The sequence below is a fragment of the Saccopteryx bilineata genome, chromosome 2, assembly GCF_036850765.1.
Source record: "Saccopteryx bilineata isolate mSacBil1 chromosome 2, mSacBil1_pri_phased_curated, whole genome shotgun sequence".
NCBI lineage: Eukaryota > Metazoa > Chordata > Mammalia > Chiroptera > Emballonuridae > Saccopteryx > Saccopteryx bilineata.
Genome location: NC_089491.1, coordinates 297428284 through 297450924, shown reverse-complemented (window position 1 = coordinate 297450924; position 22641 = coordinate 297428284). Strand labels below are relative to the sequence as shown.

At 47.6% G+C, this 22641-nt stretch overlaps 1 protein-coding gene across 3 annotated transcripts in view; it reads left to right on the top strand.

Moving 5' to 3' along the window:
* TRAF5 (TNF receptor associated factor 5) overlaps window positions 1-22641 on the top strand; it is a 50778-nt gene that overhangs the window by 5986 nt on the left and 22151 nt on the right. The window contains exons 1-3 of one of the 3 annotated variants that reach the window (XM_066261428.1): window positions 15629-15651; window positions 19622-19840; window positions 20823-20880. In XM_066261428.1, coding sequence (XP_066117525.1) covers window positions 19623-19840; window positions 20823-20880 — 276 coding nt within the window. In that variant the 5' untranslated portion in view covers window positions 15629-15651; window position 19622. Of the gene's footprint in view, window positions 1-15628; window positions 15652-19621; window positions 19841-20822; window positions 20881-22641 lie in introns of those variants that run through there. The other 2 variants (XM_066261427.1, XM_066261429.1) reach the window with 2 other exon arrangements.

Genomic DNA, 22641 nt, shown 5'->3' with positions numbered 1-22641 from the left:
GGTTACTTCAGGAAGCCTGCCTGAGTGGCGAAGAGGGGTGGCAGGAGGGAGAGGAGTGAACATTAGACTGTGGCCAAAGGCATTTCAAAGGGATAAAGGAAGGAGTCAGTAATTGCCCTTAATAAGTGCAAAGTAGATTATTTTTGAAGCGGATTGGTCTCCTTATGTTGAGGTGGTTTATTTGAAAAACCAGTAATTTGGAATGTTGCTTCAGCCTCTCAACTGCACTCCCCAGGCCTCTCTTAGAATTGGGCAGTGCCACATATGAGCTGTGAACAGCCGGACCCTGAAGTCTTTCCGTCCTTCCTTGATACTCACAGCTCTATATGTCTGACTTCAAGTGGTCACTTCACTGATGCTGGGTCAGTGTGACTCTCTGGCTCCCTCTCTTCTATGTCATACCTGTAATGCTCAGTTTTCTCAGCATCAACTCTGTTTAGGTCAGATTAAAGGGCTGTAGGGCCATCTACACCTGACTTGTCTATTCTGAACTTTCTCTACATCATTTCTTCAGCCTAGAACGCCTCCTGCTTTAATCTACAAATTCATCCCTGTTTTACTCTTTTAAAAAAATAAAACTTCAAAATTCATGTCTTAAGAAAGTTTCTGTGTTGGGGGTCCCCAAGACCATGTGCAGGATTGATGGTTTGCTGGGAGCACTTGTAGGATTCAGCATATGGATACAGAGTGATTTCTTACAGTGAAAATATTCAAGGCAAAGTTAGCACAGGAGGCAAAGTCGAGAGGAAGCCAGGTGGAGACTTCCCAGAGTCTCCTCCAGTGACATCACATAGGATATGTTTCATTCCTACAGCACTGGATTGTGACAACAAGTGTGAAAATATCATCCAGGGAAGCTCATTAGTCAGTGCCCAGGGTTTTTATTGAGGAGTGGTAGCTCAAAAAAATTGCCTAGCAGATACCAAAATTTCTGACTTTCAGAAGAAAAACAAATTCTCAGCATAAAGGGCACTGGTTGCAAACAGTTTAGGTACAGTGAGCCCCCCTATCGTTTAGAGCAGTGGTTGGTAAACTCATTAGTCAACAGAGCCAAATATCAACAGTACAACGATTGAAATTTCTTTTGAGAGCCAAATATTTTAAACTTCAACTATATAGGTAGGTACATTCCTTATGGAGGTAGCGCCCGCACGTGGTATTTTGCGGAAGAGCCACACTCAAGGGGCCAAAGAGCTGCATGTGGCTCGTGAGCCGCAGTTTGCTGACCAGGGGGTTACGAGAACCTGCCCCTAATCCACCTGCTCAGACATCAGCCAAGGACCATCCTTGTAAGCAGACATCTGTGAGGATCATCTAGCGTCAGGCCTGCTAGGTTAACTCTTTCGTGCATAGCTTCCCTGCATAATCCCACCTGTCAGAGCCTCCCTGTGGTCATGTGGTAGAGAAATCACCCCAGAGAAGTAGCCAGAATACATGGGTTGCAGCTCATCATGGTTACCTACTGTGAGATGACACTTTGAACCCCTTAAATTCCATTTTCCTCCCTCATTTAGAAAAGAGGAATTGTTCATTCTTGTTTGTGGACTTCAAGGATGACCGTGAGGACCAACTGAAATGATAGTGTCCGCCATCTTGGGTGAGCACCCACGAAGTCTAAGGCTGTGTGCGAGTGTGCACATGGGGAATGCAGAGGCCAGTGCCATGTAGTGGCTTTGAAGGGCAACAAGCCTGAGACTGAATCCTTACTCAGTACTTACCAGCTCTGTTACCGTGAACGCATTATACATTCCCCTGGGCTTTGGGACCTGATCCATCATGTGTGAACGGGAATAATTAAATTAGTGCCCATACCTCATTGAGTTGCTGTGCAGAATGAGTGGAACCACCCACGTCAAGCTCCCAACCACCGTGTCTGGCTCATCGTAGGCGGCTGTTCATTCACGGAAATATTGAAGTACTTGCTCTGCGCTAGCACCTTGAAGAAGGGAGTCCCGTCCCCCTCTGTTTACTGGTGCAGGATAATTTTGAACACACCGTTACATAAAAAATAAACTATAATCATAAGTACTATGAAGGACAAGTACAGGGTGACAAAGGGCATGTGATGAGGATGGGAGAATGAGGAACACATGAGGCTACAGCTGGACTTAGGGAGTGGAGAGACAGAGGAGAGGAAGTTTGCAGAAGAGACAGCAATTTGAGCAAAGGGCAACCAGCCTTAAGGCAAAGGCTGTTAAGGAGGGAAGTTTCTGCACCTATATGAGGAACGGCAAGAAGACCAGAGAGGCTGGAGAGTAGGGGCGGGGAGGGGGAGAGCTCACAAACCTTGCCGCAGATGTGGGCAGGTCGGGATCTGGAACTGTGAGCACAGTGGGAGGCCCTCTGAGTGACAACAGCTTGGCATTTCAAAAGCTAAATCAGGCTGTGGAGAATGCTTGGGAGAAGCAAGTGGGGGAGGGGAGACCAGTTGGTGGGGAAATGAGGTGAGATCAACCATAGGAGGAGAGACCAGTTTCAGAAAGTTGTTGTGGCTCAGGGAGAGGGGATGGTGGCTTGAATAAGGGGTTGTGGTTTTTTTTGAGGGGGTGTCCATGACGTACATTCAGGGGAGCTCTGACCAACTGGATGTGGGGGTGGAGAGAGAAAGCATCGCCAGGAATGATGCCTGTTGTCTGGTGACAAGAGCACCATAAAGAATAAGTCTTCGAGAGCGAGCTCTGGAGAGAGAACAACTCAGGAGAGGTCAGATGGGTTCCATTTGGGATGCGTTGGCTTTGGAGTCAGAGGGAGACACTAGGTAGGCAGTAGTGTGTGTGGAGTGAGACAACCGGCCATGGTTAGTCATGCATGGTCTTTCATGGCAGGGCAGTGTGGCTCCAGGGAAAGGGTATGTTAAAGTGTGTGTTTTCCGGGTAAGGGGGAGTCAGCAATGTCAGATGAGGCATAGAGGCCAGGTAAGATGAAGACTGAAATCTACCATTGGCATTAGTGACCCAGAAGTCCCTGGGGCTTCAGGGAGAGAAGTTTGGGGGCTTGGTGGGTGTAAGCCAGGCTGGAGCAGGCTGAGGACTGAATTGAAGAGAAGTTGGTGGAGGCGGTCACTCCACTGTGTCCGTGTGAGGATGAGTCAAGAAGTTTGGCTGTGAGAGGGAGAAAAGCTCGAGAAGCATAGGAGTGAGAATTTTTGGTGCTGCTTTCATCTTAGGCGAGGTTGTTTGAGCGCTGGTGGAAGGAGCCAGCAGGCAGGGAGAGCCTGCCGGAGCGGTGGGGAGAGAGACTGACATCAAAAGACTCCTGAGGAGGCAAGAGTCCAGGGCAGCTGGACAGTCTGGCCTAATTCAAAGGTGACCTCTGCCATGGCTCTGGGAGGAAAGGGCGGAGCAGGGGCCCTGTGCTGGTAGACCTGGAGGTCTGGTGGCAGGAAGTGGAGGTATTTCTGGTCTGAAGGCTTCTATTTCTTTTCTGTGTAGTAGGAAGTGAAGTTTGCCAGTAAGACTGGAGGGAGTGGTCAAGGTGTGTGGAAATGATAAACATTTAAAATAGATCTTAAAAACAAGAGAGTGAGCTGACAGGGAAACCTGGCCCCACCCTCTCTGACCAATAGACACCATGACGTCTCCAGAAATGGACCCAGCAAATGCGGTTTGAAATCTCCAGAGCCCTGTAAGGCACTGTTGGGCAGATAAAATATATTGATATTATGCTCACTTTGTTAAAGATGGCGCTGCCGGCCCTGGCCAGTTGGCTCAGCGGTGGAGCGTTGGCCTGGTGTGCAGGAGTCCCAGGTTCGATTCCCGGCCAGGGCACACAGGAGAGGCGCCCATTTGCCTCTCCACCCCTCCCCCTCTCCTTCCTTTCTGTCTCTCTCTTCCCCTCCCGCAGCGAGGCTCCATTGGAGCGGGGATGGCCCGGGCACTGGGGATGGCTCTGTGGCCTCTGCCTCAGGCGCTGGAGTGGCTCTGGATGCAACAGAGCATTGCCCCCTGGTGGGCATGCCGGGTGGATCCCGGTCGGGCGCATGTGGGAGTCTGTCTGACTGCCTCCCCATTTGCAGCTTCGGAAAAATGAAAATAAATAAATAAATACATAAATAAAAAAGGATGGCGCTGCCCATGTGGAGGCCGTTGGCCAGGTGATATTAATGTGTGTTGGGGGCGGGCTGTGGGCAGGCAGGATCCTTGTAGCCTGGGGCTTGGTTTTAGGACTAAGCCTTTCCCACCCTTTTTGATGTGGATGGTACAATCCTATCATGCCTCAGAAAGTGACTTTGTATTAGAGACTTCCCTATTTTGTATATTGGATTAAAGGTTTGGATTTCTACACTATAAAATAGGGGCAGAACTGGAGCTTGCGCTCTTGGTTCCTGAGATTATCATTAGAGGAGAGAGCAGAGCAGAGAGCAGAGAAAGGCCACATGGAAGAGGCCAGGAGAAGCAGCCAAGATGGCGGAGTATTGAGTGAGAGGCCAGTTTGTGCAGTTTGATGCTGGAGAAGGAAGGAGATGGGAAACAGGTGAATAAGTCTGGTGAGCTAGAAACCTTTGATTCTAGGAAACTCGGATAAGTCAGTAGCTTTGTGAGCACTGAATTTGAGTGGGTTTTGGAGCCCAGTGTGTGTTTTTACTTGCCCGCTGGGTGCAAGCTAGAATTAAAAATAATGGCCCACCAGTTCTTGGCTCCATTGTTTCTTTACCGACTGTCCGAATCCAATGAGAACCTGCATGGACAAGGCTGCTGTGTTGGCGGCCCTTGCTGCTGGCTTTACAGGCACCTAGGTAAGGACCCCATAGGTGCTTAGGGCACTGAATCGTTGGCATGTCTGCTATTCAGAGTCCTCTGCATTTCCCCTCCTTCCCAAGTACCAGGCTCCTTACTGTGGCTCCAATCAGGGACTGGTTCACAGGAGCAGGGACCCTGCTCAAGCCCCCCTCTTCCAGCCCCTAGCCCTCCCCCTCCGGCCACGGACTGCCCTCCCCTAGGCAGCCATCATTACCAGTGGGGCCCTCTCTCCCTGTAACTGGTAGAATTGCAGGACTTTTCAGAGCTGAGATGAAGAGTTTGGGCCGGGGAAGCATGCGCAGTGGGAGAGAGGCGGTCCTGCTTGCTGCAGGACACCGTCAGGCTGCCATCTAGCCTGCCCGCTGGGCTGACTGAGCGCCTGTCGGGTGCAACATTCTACGTATGGGCACCTCAGTAAACAAGAAACATCCTGCCCTCACGCGGCTTGTGTTCAGGCAGGGAAGACAGGCAGCAAAGGAGGAAACATACAAGATGCTGGTGGTATGAAGTGTTTTGGAGAAAAACGCAGCAAGCGACGGGGCTGCCGGGGATGAGGCATTCTCACGTGGGTCAGTGAAGGTCACACTTGCCAAATAACATTTGAGCGGATGCCTGAAGTGAGGGAATGAGCCATCCAGGCGTCAGGGAGCAGAGCATTCCCAGCAGGGGAACAGCAAGCGGAAGGAAGGCTCTACTGCTAATCAAGAAAAAGCAAGGCTGGTGTGGCTGGAGTGCGTGAAAGGGGAACGTGCCAGGGAATGAGGACGTGGGGGGCGGGGCAGACGGGACGGGGGTGGGGCAGACCGGACTGAGGCCAGATCACATGTGGCTCTAAGGACACTGGCATTTACCCTGAATGGCATGGGGCCAGAGAAGCAGAGGAATGACACGTTTGACTTTGTGTTTGGAAGAATCACTCTGGCTGCTGGCGTTGCCACTGTGCAGAAGGGGATTGCCCTGGCGCCTTCCATGGACCATCAACTCATGCGGCAGCCATGCGCTTCCCCAGCTCTGGGGCAGTCGGAAGTAGGCAGTATGTCATATGTCCGTGCCCCTTTGGAGTGTGATCCTAATTCAAAGGTAGCTGTGGCCTGACCAGGTTGTGGTGCAGTGGATAGAGCATCAGACTAGGATGCAGCAACCCAGGTTTGAAACCCCGTGGTCGCTGGCTTTAGCATGGGCTCACCAGCTTGAGTGCTGGGTCGCTGGCTTGAGTGTGGGATAATAGACATGACCTCATGGTCTCTGGCTTGAAACCCGTGGTTGCTGGCTTGAGCATGGGGTTACTTGCAATGCTATAGCTCCCCCACCCCCCTGTCAAGGCACATAGAGAAAGCAATCAGTGAACAACTAAGGTGCTGCACAGAGAATTGATGCCTTTCATTTCTCTCCCTTCCTGTTTGCCTGTCCCTATCTATCTGTCCCTCTCTGTCTCTGACACACACACACACACACACACACACACACACACACAAATGTAGCTGTGCACGATTGTTTGTGGGAAAAAGAGGCACAGCTAGAATGATGTTGGTCTTTGGAAGCCGAAAGTCACCAAAAAGTCAAGCCAAGATTTCTGAACCCTCCTTGACAGGTCTGTTGTGTAGCTTGTCGAGGGGGCCTCAGGGCTTTCCCTTTCCCTCAGAGCACCCTAAGGCCATGGAGAGTGGGCCAGGCAAAGGCCCTGCCCAGTCTGCCTTAGAAATGTTTCAGAATTCTAAGCTAAATCCAAACAGTGGCCTGTTGGCTAAGACTCCAAGCTCCTAATCCCTCTGCTTGTGAGGCCACTGAAATCTCCATCACCTTCAGAGAGTGTGCACTCTGTCTGCCCGTCTGTGTGAGAGCACTGGGTGTCCAAGAAAGGAGAGGGCGAGGGGATCTGAGCCTGTCTGTGATGGTGTTGGTGGAGTGGGGACACCCGCCTTTGCATTCAGAAATAGTCCGGCCAGGGGGGTGGGGAAGCCTTTCACCTGAGAAGGGCGGGCGTTGGGGCAGGAGTGGAGGGCAGAATGCTGACCCAGCCTCAGCGGAGCCCCACACAGAACCTCTCGGGGGTGTGGTCAGGGCTGGGAGGAGAACCAAAAAGTACAGTGTCCCTGGGTCAGAGGATCAGGGAGTTTCAAGAAGAAGCCCCAAATGCCACACAAAGGGCAGGAGAGCAACAATTTAGAGGAGACCAACTGGCAAGTCTGGTGATGTGATTAGTTAAGATCATTGAGTTATCATATGCTTTTCCAAACTTTGCAAAGCCTCACACACAAGCCCCAACACCTAGAGGATTCGGGCGCCCCAGCTTGGTCCCAGGCAGGTACAGATAAACTTGGGAGGGGAGGGAAGGCGGCAGGCAGGTACATGGGTTGTGATGAGGGACACAGGTCTGCAGGGGACGGGAGGAAGTGGCCAGTGGGGGTGCTGCTCGGCTGAGGGTGGTGCTGAATCCGGCCCGCTGTGTTGTGCTCCTGTTTCCCCACCAGTGTCTGTGAGAGGTGGGTTCGCAGCAAAGGACTTAGTGAGTAACCAAAGGAATAAATGTTCAGTGGGAGATGGTCCAGTATAACCATGAACTCAAAATAATGCATTGAGCGAAGCAAGAAAAATGCATTGGCAGGGTGGAATGAAGAAATGAGAAAAACAGCAACAGAGCGGCAGTTCTAAGTAGAGGAAGAGCAGTGAGCTCAGTTCAGGGTCCCCGAAGAGGATGAGCAGCCCTTGTGTTGGGAGGGACAGTACCCAGAAACCCGTGGGAAGGTGTGCAGCGTATGCACACAGGAGAAGGTAAGTCAGCAATGTGCTGTACCCACCCCTGAGAGAGTTGTGGCCTGAGCCTTAACAGGAGACCCGACTGTAGGGGAGGGGACAGTGGGGCAGTAGGGGTGGGAGGCTCGCAGGACTCTGCTCTCTGATCAGACCTCATACAATCATCACTTTGACTTCTGGGCCCCGACAAGGGGATGGGGGCAGGAACATGGGGATACTGAAAAAGCAAAGTCACTTGAAGGTGAGTCATCAGGAAAAGGGGTTAGTGTTTCTCAGTTCCTCCCCACCTTTAAGCCTCATATTCAGTCACTGAGTCCTCTTGATTCTACTGTGAAAATGTATTCTAAATTCCCCCGAGTCGCTCTGTGTCCCCACCAACACCACAATCTAGGCCTGTGACATCTCTCCCTGACTACTGCAGCATCGCCACCAGGATGGCATCCGCCTCCTAACTGCTCTGCCCACTGCCCGGGCTCGCAATAGCGCACTCTCCTTTTGGTATCCAGAAGTTTTTTTAGATTCCAAAGCAGCCAGTGCCATTGGCTCCGTACAACAGCGCGCTGCTTCCCACTTCTCTGCTCTGAGAATGAGCCCAAGCTCCATCCTGCCCCGTGGGCCCCAGGCCCCTTTTCTCTGGCTCCTGCCCTGCCTTTTACTTGGCAACACTGGCCTTTGTGTTTCTCCAATGAGGCAAGCCCTTTCCTAGGACCGATCCATCGTTACCCTGCCTGAAATGCCCTTCCTGCCAAGCCTCGCCCTTGCTCCTTCTCATCCTTCTGATAGCTGTTCAAGCATCACCTCCTCCATGAGGCCTTCCAATTTACAGTGGTTGCCCTCTCTCTATGTCTCAACATCCTGGTTATTTTCTTCAGAGAACTTACCACAGCCTATAACTACCTCCTTCGTTTGTTGTTCTTTGGTCTCCTCCATTAGGTTGTGAGCTCCATAGGGACAGCCTTGGACCACTCCGCCCTGTCCCTCCCCGGCCCCTAGAGCCTAACACAGTGCCTGACCTGCCAGGCAGCCAGGTTATCCTCAGAGTGGAGGATGCTTATGGAAGGGCTCTGGGCCAAATGCTTTCATTGTAACTCCCTTCATAGCACTTACTGTGATCCACCACTATCAGCTATATATGCGTGGGGGGCCAGCACTCTTCTTCTGCAGAGGACCAGATAAGGAATAGTTGAGGCTTCATGGGCCATATGGTCCATGGCACAACCACTGCACTCCGCCACGATAGTGCAAAAACAACCATGGGCGATATACAGACGAATGAGCATGGCTGGGTTCTCATTTACAGAAGGAAGTGGTGGGCTGGCCGACCCTTGATGTATAGTATTAACTTATTTAATCTTCAAAAATTCTGATAGGTAACTGCTGCGATCATTATCACCATTTTACTGACGAAGAAACTGAGAAGCATAGAGAGTGAGTCCGAGCTCACATGGCTATTCAGCAATAGACCCGGATTTGAGTGCAGGCAGGTCTACTCCAGAGTCCACGGTGGTAACTACTGTACCACACGGCTCCTGGCAGACCTTTAGAGGCCCTCACTGCTTCCTGCCATCGGACCTCTCCAACTTTCCTCCCTTGAAAAACGGGGATGGTAATATTTATAATATGATATATAAGTCACATGGTTGCTGTCAGGATGAAAATGAGACGGTGCATGTAAATTAGGTGGCGCTGAGCCCAGACACAGACACAGTGATTGTAATCCTGACCCATATCCAGTTTCAGCCCTTAGGTTTCATTCACATCTTTTTGTGTCACCCCCATTGCCTCTGTCTGCCTCATTCAGATCCGTCCCAGGATGTTTTCATGGCCCTGCTTCCAACAGCCCCTTTCCACTGAAGCCTCATGTTAATTCTAAATCTCCCTTCTTGTAAATTATATTTACCAAACACTGATGAGTGCCCTGTGTCAGGTAGAGGGCTGTCCCTGAGGTGCTGGGGACTAATGAGGACAGTCCCCCCACCCCAAGGAGCTCACTGAGCTGTCCCTGGAAGGCAGTGGGGACTGTGACTGAGTTGGAGCTGAGCGTGGGGGCTGAGAGTTCTGGAGTCAAAGCTGCCTAAAGAGGAAGACCTTCCTTTGTGGGAAGATCAGTAGTGTTTTATTTTTATTTTTTCTCTTGGTCTAAGTTCTGAGAACAAATCTAAAAGGTCTCCAGCAACCTTACTTGGAGCCAGGGGTACTCTGGATGGTTCTGAGCAAGAGAGGAGTTCCATTGAAGGCTTCCCTACAATGTGACGTGAGTTAGGGCCCCGGCAGCCGCAGGGCCCGGGAGGGAAGTGGGGAAGCCCGTCAGCCCTGAGCCCCTCCCCTTCGCCAGCCGCGCTTGGCTGCGCTCTCACTAAAATGAGGAACCAGAGGTTTCCTGACAACTTGGAGAGAAATCACACTTCTCTTCAAAGGAATTAAGGTCACATCCACACCATTCTTTGTCCTGTGTCCAAGAAAATTCTCTTCTGTGAAAGTTTAGGGAAAAGAGAAGAGAACACAGCTGGCTTCTGCCTTGGAGATACCGAAACCAGCTGTTCTGTGCACAGGACAGTGGGTGGATGGGCTGTTGTCACATGTTGGCTGGCTGCTGTGATGTCACTCGGTTCCTGTGTGGCCCCTGGCCTGATGGATAATAGCCTCGTTACATCTGTGTTTCTCCGAGGCCCTCCTCTTTGTCTAACCTGCATGGTTAAAGGCTCAGGAAAATAAAGCCAGTTTCTCCCAGGGGTTTTCGCAGTGTTGTGTTGTGGTTGTGTTAAGCTCTGGGAGCAGCGGCGAGGAAGAGAGGTTCCAGGGTTGGAGCAGAGGCCCAGCTGTTGTCTGAAGGCTTTCTCCCTCAGAGGACAGACTGTTGGGGCCGGCACAGACAAGGCCTTAGTAACCCATCTCAGTTCTCCCCTGTGCTGTGAGGATGTACTAAAGTGCTTTCTTTCTTCTTCTGCCACCCCCACCGTGCCTCTTTCCCCTTCTTCTTTCCTGGTCATGAGTGTTCTCCCTGGAAGAGCAGGACCTCAGAATTAAAGGGTCAGCAGCAACCTGGAGGGAGGGCACTGCCCTTCCTCCTGGCAAGTAAGCGTCTCTTCCAGAGTGGGGCTGTACCTTTTCCAGTACTGCCCAGGACACGGATGCCAGAGTCTCCTTGGGTCGCTGCATCTTGGGATTTGACATTTTAATTCTGCCTTATTGCCAACCATAACCTCTCCTTTAATTTAAGCCCAGCCTCCTTCAGTGGGTCTCCGGTGGGTCCCACCAGGCTGAATGGGGATTACTTTGGGGAAGTGGCACCAATTAAATCCCAAATAGGGAGTCACACAAGAGCTGTGCTAAAACCAGCTGGTGTGAGTGGGAAGCAAAAGCTGGCAGGCGTCAGTCAGTACTGGCTTCAGGGACTTTCTCCATTGCTGTCACTCTCGGATGTCTTATCTCTCCAGATCTTATTTTCCTGTCCCGATTATGTCAAATGCCATCACCAAAACAACCACCAAATGATTGGTAGAGTGGAGAAAAATGTAAATGTAATGCCTTAGGCAGTTTTATAATAATCACTGATACCACAAAGGAAATGTGGCCATTCCTAGGAAGTATGTAATTTATTCTAGAAGAGATGTTTGATATCAGCTGGTCTGACTCATCCCTGCTCCCCTAGACTGTCCCTAAGGCACCCCGTGTGGCCATGTCTCCTCCCCACAATCTCAGCTTCCTCTGCTCCTCTCCCTCATCCCCTCCCTGGTGTCATGATTGACCCAGTCTTCCGGACTGGAACCTGGAAGTCACCCTCCACTGCCCCTTCCTTCAGCCCTTCCATCAAAGCCATTTCTAAGTCTATGCATTTACCTCAGTGATGTCTCACACACATGACTTCCCTTGGCCGCTGCCTTGGAGCAGGCCACCGTCATTGTCCTCCTGTGGTCTAGTGTGGCGTCTCTTCCCCTAAACTCCCTGCGTGGTCCTCTCTGTTTATCATCCCCAAACAGGGCAAAACCATGGGGTGAAACTTGGACTTCCTGACTGTGGCATGCATTCAGGACTCTTCCCACCGTGCTCCTCCCTTGTCTCTGCACACCTACCCCTCACAAGGACCCTTAAAGGTCTTTTCGACAGAGTTTGCACAGGAAACAGCTACGCAGGGGAAGGCAAAGCTGGGAAGCCAAACAGGAGACTCCAAGGGAGGCAACTCCAAGACGGGCCCTGGCAGGAAGCTGCCCACTGCCCCCGGAGCTACAAGAACAATGGGAGGAGACGGTGTTTTCAGAGCTTTGTAGCTGGGCACCATCCTGGCTGCCTGGCCGGAACTAGTCCACAGAGAGGGGCCATCTGGCGGTGACTAAAGCTGTGGAGGAGACCCAGTCACTGCTCAGGTGCTGCACCAACACCATGGGATGGGGAGAGGTGCGCTGGCTTCTCCCTTTCTCCCACCCCTCAGTCTCCTGACAGTGCCTCTCATTGGCCGAGCCCCGCTAAAAGCCAGGGAGCCCAGGAAGCAGTTCATGGGGTCAACCCTCCCCGCACCTGGAGATGCAGGCCAGCGAGAGGAAGGGCAGAGTAGATCTGAGAGCAGACCTGCAGATGACTGGCGTGTTCCCGTAATTCCACCTCAGCCTCCGTGAATTATTAACCGTCCCAGAGCGTTCAGGACACACTCTGGGAAAGTCTTTTATCAACCTCATCTAGAAAATGCCTCTGCCTTCTTCAAGACGAGCTGAGATGTTTTCTTTGAAATCAGCAGACACCTCAGAAAGTGTTCGCTATGCCTCATCTGGGTTCCGGCAGTCAATTTTTTCTTCATGGTACCTGTCACTGGGGTATTGTAATGTATCCTTCTTCTGTTCCTTTTCAAATTGGAGACACTCAAGGACAGGTAAGATATCATAGGTCTCTGTAGTCTTGGAACCTAACATAGGATATGTATATACTGTGGGGGTATCATGCCCAAAGTTTCATAGCTGCTGAGAGAGCAGTGATTGGACCCAGGTCTCTGGCCCTGTGTCCTTTCCGCCCTAGGATCTGAGTTCCCAGAACCCCCAGGAATCAGAACTTGAAAACCCTGGAGCCTTGTTCATGGGATTATATCTTATGAAGTATTATGTAGTATGTAAACACATTCATGAGTTTTCCAGACCTTCATTAATCTACACAAGATGTTGGGGGGCGGGCGCTGTGGAAGTAGTTTGGACGCACCGCCAAGGATCTACCTTTCTATTTTAAATCCAAGATTGAATTCTGCTAAGATATGTGTCCTTTTTATTGTAACCAAAAGCCAAACTCATGCAGCTTCAGAATGTTAGACTCTTTATTATGTGTTCCCCCAAAACATGAATCAGAAGAAATATTTAAGTAAAGATTTAAACCATGATATCCACAGGTTTCCTTTGAAGTTCTTAGAAAATTCTTAGGGGGAAAAATACATCAGTTTATGAAGATATAAATGACATTTAAAAAAACTCAAAAAAGAGTTCTTAGGGAGCAGATGAGATATGATTTACTCTTGCTGGTTTTGGTTTGAGTCAATAACTCTTCAGCTGGGGACCACATTGTACATGCCAATAATGGCAGGAATAGGTGGTATTAACTGCAGTAAAGAGATATAGGAGCTCTTTGAGTAATTATGATGACTTTGTTTTCTTATTTGCAAAACCTGAACTCTCGCTGTTCCTGTTACATAAGCTGTTATACCCAAAGGAAAAAGATTTTAATAAAATGGAACCTTATTCATTTCCACTAAATAACTGCCTGGGAATGGCAGTGTACCAGCTTCAAATGTTGAATTAATTAGAGAAATGTATTTGTTAGGCAAGAAAATGTCAGCCTTTATAGTGCTATTATTGGGACTCTCTCAGGTCAGTGAGCACAGTGAACTAATTCCATTTTTGGAGTCGGGTCCTGAGCCTGAGGGATTTCAAAGAAGGGAGACAGACCCCGCACAGTTTGGTGTACATAAAAGAACACCACCCTGAAACTCCCAAAGTCCATATTATATAGCAGAACAAAAGTGCTTGTTTTAAGGGTCTGATGAGAAAAACTCAGTTTCATAAAAACAGATACTGAACAAGGCAACAGATTAGGGCACGGACAAGGTCGGTGGCCGACTCAGGCATGCGGGCTAGAGCCAGGCAAGGCACGCAGTGGGAGGGAGGGGGGGACGCGCAGCCGGTCCTCGGGCCTCTGCTGCTCCCTTACGGAAGCAGGAGTCTGTCGGTGGGGGGTCACACATGCTGGGCCCTGTCAGCGCAAAGACTGACAAGACCCAGGCTTACCGCAGCCCAATAGATAGAGTAGTGGTTCCGAAAGTGTGCTTCAGGGGCCCTGGGGGTGCTGGAGCGGCTCCTCCCAGGAAAGCAGCTAGTGGGCTCTTAGTTTAGGTATGTTCTGGCACAGAAATCGGCAAATTTTGCAAACTGGAGCTTTCCCCCAGTAGCAGATTGTTAAACATTTACCACTATACCACTTCCTGGAGCTCCCTGTGACCCTGTCAGGGGACCTGCACGGGCAAAGCTATCTTCTTAATAATACTGAGCTGCTGTTTGCCGTTTTTACTCTCCTTTCATGAGTATACAGTGGTGTTTTCCAGAAGCGCCACGATAGGGCAACAGCCTGAATGCAGGAGTACGTATGATAATTCTGCTTTGTTCTATTAAGCCCAGAGATGTGCAAAAACCTGAAACAATGCCATTCTACTCACTAGTTTTTGTTGTTTTGGAAAATGGCTATTTGTCATAAAATATTTTATTTATGTTAACATGGTACTGGCTCATTATCATCTTAAAGGGAATGAAAATATTTTTAAATTCTCAATTTGAAATGTTCAATTTGATAAATAGTGATGGAACCCACATAAAAACTCTTTGGGGTTCTCAGTTTTAAAAAGAGACTTTATTTTAGAGCAGTTTTAGGTTCACAGCAAAACTGAATGAAAGGTACAGAGATTTCCCACACAGCTCCTGCCCCCACACGCACAGCCTCCCCCACGATCAACATCCCTACCACAGCCACGTGTTTGTTACACTTGCTAACCTGCCTTGTGGAAGGGAGGAAAATAATTTCCCCCCTACCCTTCTGAGTTCTTAACTGAGACCCCCTGGTATAAAAGACAGATTAAGAAGAAAAAAGCAAACAGAAGTTTATTAACATATATACCTCATATATACATGGGAGATACCCAGACAACAAATAGGAACTCTCCAATGTGGCTTAGAACTCAGGCTGCAATACCATTTTAATAAGGAAAGAGTGTATGTGTGGGTGGGCCATTTAGGGGAAAGAAAATGATTATTTAGGAAAGATGAATGGGCTCTTGGAAGAATAGATGGGAGATGAGTGTTTCTAACAAAGTTTGTCTGGGTGTCAACTTCTAGTTTCTTCTTCTGTGATGAGTCAGTCTTCCTTGGTTGATGAAACTTCCAGAAAGAGGATTTGTGATAACTAAGTTCCTTTTCAGATTGATAAGGTGTTCAGAGAAAGCTGCTTCCTGCATTTGTTATTTTTCAAGTGCCTGAAGTTCAAAATAATCAATATACTAATGCAGCATATTTTGAGGTAGCATATTCTGCTTCCCTTCTCTGGACACATCATTATCACTCACAGTCCATCATTTATGTAAGGGCTCACTCTTACATTCTGTGGTAGCAATTTTCAACCAGTGTGCCATGAGAATTTTTAAAAGAAAAATTTTAAAACATGCAGTATCTGATTATTTAATCAGGAGCACTGACTTCTTCTCCCTAGATTTTGAAATAAAACAAAATGACAAACATCCAACACAACCATAGCCTTCCAGTGTGAATGAATCAAAATTATACCTTTTTTTGTCAGATCAGCAAATATATAATTTTTGGTGTGTTGCAGAATTTTAGTAATGAGTTCACATGTGCCATTAGATGAAAAAGGTTGAAAAGCACTTTTCTAAGGGTTTGCAGAAACGCATAATGACATGTGTTTACCATTATAGTATCATATAGAGTAGTTTCACTGCCTAAAAATCCTCAGTGATCCTCTTACTTCTCTCCTCCCTCCATCCTCACCACTGCTGAAAACCACTGCTCTTCCTACCGCCTCCATAGTTTTGCCCTTTTCAGAGTTTTATTTAGTTGGACTCATACTGTCTGGATGGACTACACTTTATCCATTCACCTGCTGGAGGATGTCTTGATTACTTGTAAATTTTGGAAATTATAAATAAAGCTCCTATAAGTATCTGTGTGCAGAGTTTGATGTGAACATAAGTTTCCAGCTCTCTTGGGTAAATACCAAGGAGTGTGATTGATGGATCAGATGGTTAGAGTATATTTCGTTTTGTAGGAAACTGCCAAACTCTCTTCCAAAGTGCTACATTCCTACCAGCGATATATGAGTCCCTGTTGCTATCCGACTTCATCAGTGTTCTGGATTTTGGCCATTCTAATAGTGTATAGGGGTACCTCATTGTTTTAATTTGCATTTCCTTGAGCACCTTTTCATGATCTTATTTGCCACCTGTATATCTTCTTTTGTGAGGTATACTTTGGATAACATTCCCTTATCAGATATATCTTTTGCAAATATTTTCTCCCAATCTCCGGCATATCTTCTCATTCTCTTGATGGTATCTTTCACAGAGCAGAAAAATTTAATTTTGATGAAGTCCAGCTTATAAATTCTTGCTTTCGTGGATTGTGCCTTTGGTGTTGTATCTAAAAAGTCATTGCCAAACCGAGTTTATCTGTTTTTTTCTGCTGTGTTATTTTCTAGGCATTTAATAGTTTTGTGTTTTGCATTTTACATTTAGGTCTATGAGCCATTTTTAGTTAATTTTTGTAAAGGGTGTAGAATCTGTGTCTAGATTCATTTTGGGGGAATTCACATTTGGGAAAGGGCTATCGCTGCTTGTTGTATTGCTTTTGTCCTTTGTTAGAGATCAGCTGACTGCATTCATGTGGGTCTATTTCTGGGCTCTCTAGTCTGTTCCATTGATCTACAATGCCACACTGTCTTGATTATTGTAGCTTTATAGAAAGTCTTGGAGTAGGGTAGTGTCAACCCTCCAATATGATTCTACTTCTTTACTATTGAGCTGCTATTCCGGTTCTTTGGGTCCTCAGTTATTAAGAGTCTGAAGAGAAGTCTTGAGACTAAAAATTCTGAGAACTGCTGTTGTAGAGAAACATGGACAGACACACAGATAAATGCATTTAAATACTTGTGCTAGGAAAGAGGATAAAATGTATCAGAGGGAAACCTAACCTGAGTTTTGTACCTACTACTGCGTTGTTCAGGGGGCTGAACCAGCCTGTTGTTTTAGGGTACATCTCTGAGTCCAAATTTATTTTATGTATGTATGTATTTATTTTTTACAGAGACAGAGAGTCAGATAGAGGGATAGATAGGGACAGACAGACAGGAACGGAGAGAGATGAGAAGCATCAATCATCAGTTTTTCGTTGTAGCACTTTAGTTCATTGATTGCTTTCTCATATGTCCCTTGACCAGGGAGCTACAGCAGACCAAGTAACCCCTTGCTCGAGCCAGCAACCTTGGGTCCCAGCTGGTGAGCTTTTGCTCAAACCAGATGAGCCCGCGCTCAAGCTGGCAACCTCGGGGGTCTCGAACCTGGGTCCTCTGCATCCCAGTCCACCGCTCTATCCACTGCGCCACTGCCTGGTCAGGCTCTGAGTCCTAATTTAGATGCTGTGTAACACAGATGCAAACCCAGACTCAAGAGAGAATCCCAGAGAGGCATAGGATGTGAATTGTCAACTTCCCTTGGTTATTAGGGTTGTGCATGTAACTCAAGTGCCACACTTATTTGCTCTTTGTAATTAAAACCTGTTAAATCTCAAGAGTAAACCATGTTAGAAAGGGGAGCAACCACATCTGTTACAGATCAGCTACCATCCTTGAAGTTCTGCAGGAAACACATGCAGAGAAGAAAAGGTGAGGCTTTAGTCTCAAATCTCAGGATAAAAACACACACACACACACACACACACACACACACACACACACACACACACACACACACACACACACACACACACACACACACATATATATTCTCTAGTCTGCTGTACTCCTCCAGAGAGAGAAAGCTTTGCTTGCTGAAAGAGGCCCGTTGCTTCCTCCGTTCCCTTCACCCAGGCCACGCCCCCAGACTCAGACCCCCTCCAGCAGTGAGAGGCCGGATGCTGACCTGAGCAGAGATGAGGGTTGAATGGGGCCCCCACGTGATCAGGCTGTGCAGTTCTTCCCCGGCCCAGTTGACCTCATCAGCTCCAAGAGAATCAGGAGGGATCCCAGGCAAGCCAAAGCAAGCAATCTTGAGGCCAGGCCTTCCTGTACCCCGGCCATGTGGAAGTATAAGACCCCCAGGGACCACCCCAGATGGCTTCCCATCTGTTAGCCATTTGCCAGACACGTCCTCAGGCACTGCTCCTGGCGCTGTGCCAGAAGTAACAGATTTCCTGCTGGGGAGGCAAGGCTGTTGTTAACCTGGGGAACACCGGTGGGTTCAGAGGGTCCCTAAAGGTCCAGCTGTTGGCAAGTGTACAGGGAGAAGGTCTAGAGTTCTCATCAAACTTTGAAGGCAGGAGGAAGTTCTTTCTCAAAAAATGGTTAAGAATCACTATGTAAAGGTCAACAGTGATTACAGCTGCTTTGTTGAGGGTTTTTGAAATAGGCCATTTAATAACATCGGTTCAACAAATAGCTGAGTTGTTTTCCATGCCTGGCTCAGGGCTGAGTGGAGACGCAACAGGATCATGACCAGATGCTCTGTGTGTGTCATTGAGGAACACAGATATAAATCAAATAATCACATGCACAAAATGTCTAATTTCAAATCAAGTCTTGCTATAAAGGAAAAGAACCTGCTTTGATGACAGGTATAACAGTAGATGCTTATTTTTTGTTTTTATATGTTTATTAATTTTGAATAGGTAATTTATTCATGTTTTAAAAAATCAAAAGGATTATGCAGTGAAACCTCCCTCCCCCTGAGGCCATGCATGTTCTCCAGACTGGTGAACAAGCCTCCTACTGTTAGACTGGGGCTGAGGGGCTGGGGGGGTGGGGGGGGAGAGTAGGGCGGGGTGGGGAAGCTTGCTTGAGACCATGAAGCTTGAAATGAAAGTTGAAGCATGAATGTGAGTTAACTAAGTGAAGGGTACTGTAAAGGGATTGGGGGAGTACTCTAGGCAGAAGCAACAGCTTGTGCAAAGGCCCTGTGGTGGCAGGAGACAAAATGGTATATTGGAAGAACTAAAAGAAAGCCAGCCTCTGGCTGGAACGCAGAAAGCAAGCGAGGAAGTTCAGGAAGCCATTGGGTGGGGAGGGTGCACTCTTGTAGCCTGCTCACTATTATGGCTTTTCCCTAGGAGCCCTGGAAAACCCTTGAACAATGAGCGGATATAATAATCAATCACACTTGCATTTTTAAAATATTACCCTGACTATTGTATGGAGAAGGGCGTGGAGGGAAAGCAATTAGTGGGTTCTTAGTGAGTTCAGGTGAGAAATGATGTGAGTGGGTGGTGGTGCTTTATCTAGTATAGCAGGTTTTCAAACAACTTTTGTTCAAGGTCATTTTGTTCTAATGCTGATGAGATGCTGGAAGAACTTAACTCTTGCTTATATCAATTGGTCTAAGGTAAAACTAGTTTTGTTATGCATTGTTTTGTGGCAGGTTCTAAGCACCTTTCAATGAAGTTAAGTAAGGACTTACTGTATACAGCAAGAAATACACTGGTGTGCATGGTTCTTGCTTTTGAAAAATGTTAACAAAACATCTGTTTCAGTTCTCTCCACTGAGTGAAAGAAAATTCATAACAGGAGTTTTGCTTAAAATGTAGTTAGCATCTGGCTAGATTTTGTCCAAGCATGTGGCCCAACTTGCAGAATAATTGAGTATCCTTTAGAAAGGTTGATAGACAAAGGGCTGACGTCTCTTAGAATTGTGCTAGACTACATCTGGTCTAGCCTCCGACCTGAGCACCCAGATGTCTCCCATCTGCGGGGGCAGGAGGTTGTCACTGTTGTTACAAGGTCATAACAGAGTGACCGTGTGGGTGACGTTCAATAGTTAAAGTACTGATGCCTGTAGTTGTTGGGCTATGTGCACGCTTAACTTTCCTTCTGTTCTCCTGACCCCCCAGAATGGCTTACCCTGAGGAGCAAGGAGGCATCCCCTGCGGTTTTATCCGCCAGAACTCCGGCAACTCCATTTCCTTGGACTTTGAGCCCAACACAGAGTACCAGTTTGTGGAGCAATTAGAAGAGCGATACAGATGTGCCTTCTGTCACTCAGTGCTTCACAACCCTCACCAGACAGGTTGCGGGCACCGTTTCTGCCAGCATTGCATCCTGTCCCTGCGGTGAGTGGGCAGGTTGCTTCTGGACACAGTAGACTAGCACCAGATGGGGGCAGGGGCGCAATCGTGGGATCTAACCCATCAGCTGCGGCCACTGAACTGTAATCGTGATTTTGGAATTGCTGTGATTGGCCACAGAAGCACGAATATGAGAGAGGGCTCTCCCAGGCCCTTGTGAGACCCTGAGGATCAATCTTCATTTTTTGCCACTCTCCGATTTTCACCTTTTGTTTTACATGTGAGGGCAAACGTAGAAGCACAGTCTGTGTTGGGGCACCCATGTCGCCCCAGGGCCTTGGCTCTGGCCACCCTGACCTTTTCTGGCTTTGAGGTAGAAGTGATGTCGCATCCAAAAGGACCTCGCTGTCCTGGGTACTGTTTTCCCCTGGGTGGCTGTCGAACCCGGTCATACCATGTTGTGGGAGGAGACCAAGGGAGACACCGAAGCAGGCACTGGGGGCTAACATAGCAGCAAGTCAGGACGTAGAACCCTGCCGAGCTTAGAGAGGGGGTTATCACAGCACAGTCTCATTCATTCATGGGTCATGGGTTCGTTCATTCAGGCACTTTCTACACTAAGCTCTAGTGTCCAGAGCTGAAGAGCTAGAGGTCCAGTGCAGAACAGGACCCAGTCTCTGCCTTCTAGAATGTTCCAGCCTAGTGAAGCAGACAGGTTGCGGTACAGTGTGATAAGCAAAGGACTGCCGAGGGAACCACCGGCAGAGGGCATTTCACTCTGTCGGGAGTATTTGACTCGTGTCTGGGGGATGGATGGGAGTTTGTCAGGCAGACTGGAGAGATGCTGGAACTGGGGTGCCGAGGGGCTTTCTGGGAGGGGGGAATAGCATGAGTAAAGACAGGGCCTGGCCTGCTCAGGGGAACTTCGGGGGGGGGCGGTGTCGAGCATGGCTGGAGTGCTGGGGCTGCTCTTGGAAGAGTTGAGGTCAACTCTTAATTCTGGCTCTATTTTTATTTTTCTTTCCAGAGAATTAAATGCAGTGCCACTCTGCCCTGTAGATAAGGAGGTTATCAAATCTCAGGAGGTGAGAAAATCACTGCTTTGGTTTAGCAGCTCTCTAGGTGATGGAGAAGCCAGTGTCCTGATTGGACAACGAGGTTGGAGCAGGAGAGTGGCGGGGGTGGGGGGACCTTTTTCTGAGCCCATTCCTCTGCTGAGGGGTCAGGTCAGACCCCACTCCTATCATTGTCTGACAGGGGCTTGTTTGGGACATGATTGACTCCCCATATTTCTTCTCCTGCGTCTTCCTCACCTGCTTCCTATACTGGCTCCAGCTGCATTGAGTCACTTGGAGAAATGAAACATCCTGTTTCCTGGAATTCACTTTCTCCTCTGGTTAATCTCTAAAACTGCTTTTGATATTGTTACATCTAATAGCCCTACTGAGATATAATTCATATGTCATAAAATTTACTTTTAAAAAGTACATGTTTCTTGTGTACATTCCTAGGAGTGGGATTGCTGGGCCATATGGTAACTCTATGTTTAACATTCTGTAGAACTGTCTGCCTATTGCCCAAAGGAGTCACACACCCTTTTATATCCCCGCCAGCAATCAAATTTGTCCTGATCCTTGCCAGAATTTGTTATCGTCCATCTTTTTTATCATAGCCTTCCTCATGGGTATGAAGAGGTATCTTATGGTTTTGATTTATGTTTCCCTAATGATTAACAATGTTGAGTGTCTGTTCATGTGCTTGGCCATTTGTATGTGTTCTTTGTAAAAATGTCTATTCAATTCCCTTGTCCATTTTTTCCTGTGGATTATTTGTCTTTTATTGTTTATTTTTTATTATTTAATTATTTAATTTTAATTTATTGTACTAACATGGATTCAAGTGTCTCACTTAATAGTCCTTTATTGTTGAGTTCTAGGAGTTCTTTATATATTCTGGATACAAGTCTCTTATCATATATGTGATTTACAAATATTTTTCTTATTTTGTGGGTTGTCTTTTCACTTTCTTGATGGCTTCCTTTGGAGCACATTTTTCATTTTGACATAGTCTTCTTTATATTTTGTTTGTTTTGGTCACTTGTCCTTTTAGCGTTGTGTCTCAGAAACACTTACCTAAGCCATGGTCATGAAGATTTTCTCCATTAAAATATTCTTTTAAGGTCAGTTTTCTTCTTTTAAAATTCTGATACAGAACATTGTAGCATCACCTCCACTGGGAAGCTCCCTGAACACCTGTCTGATACGCACTCCTTCTCTGTGCTTTCGGATGCATTCTGGGAGCCTAGCAGAGGGCGGAGTGGTGTTGTGTCTGCCTCACCCACTAGGCCAGGACTGGGCATACTGCACAGTGTGAGTTGTTGGGACAGATCCAACCTGCCACCTGTTTTGTATGGCCTGTGAGCTAAGACTGGCTTTTATATTTTTAAATCATTGGGAAAAAAATCAAAAGAAGGGCACACAGATCTCTGTACTATTTTTGCAACTTCTTATGAATCTTAAACTATTTCAAAATAAAAAAATTAAATAAAAATAAGAATAATGGTTTGGGACATGTGAAAATTACATTCCAGTGTTCATGAATAACATCTTACTGAAACACAGCCATGTCCATTCATTTAAGTATTGTGCACGGCATAGTTGAATAGTTGCAACAGAGATCATTGCAGTGTGGCCCACAAAACTGAAAATATCTACTACCCAACACTTTTTTTTTCCAGTGATTTGAGAGAGAGATAAAGAAGAAGGTAGCGGAAAGAGAAAGAGGGAAGCATCAACACATTGTTCCACTTAGTTGTTCCATTTCATTGTACAGTCATTGGTTGCTTC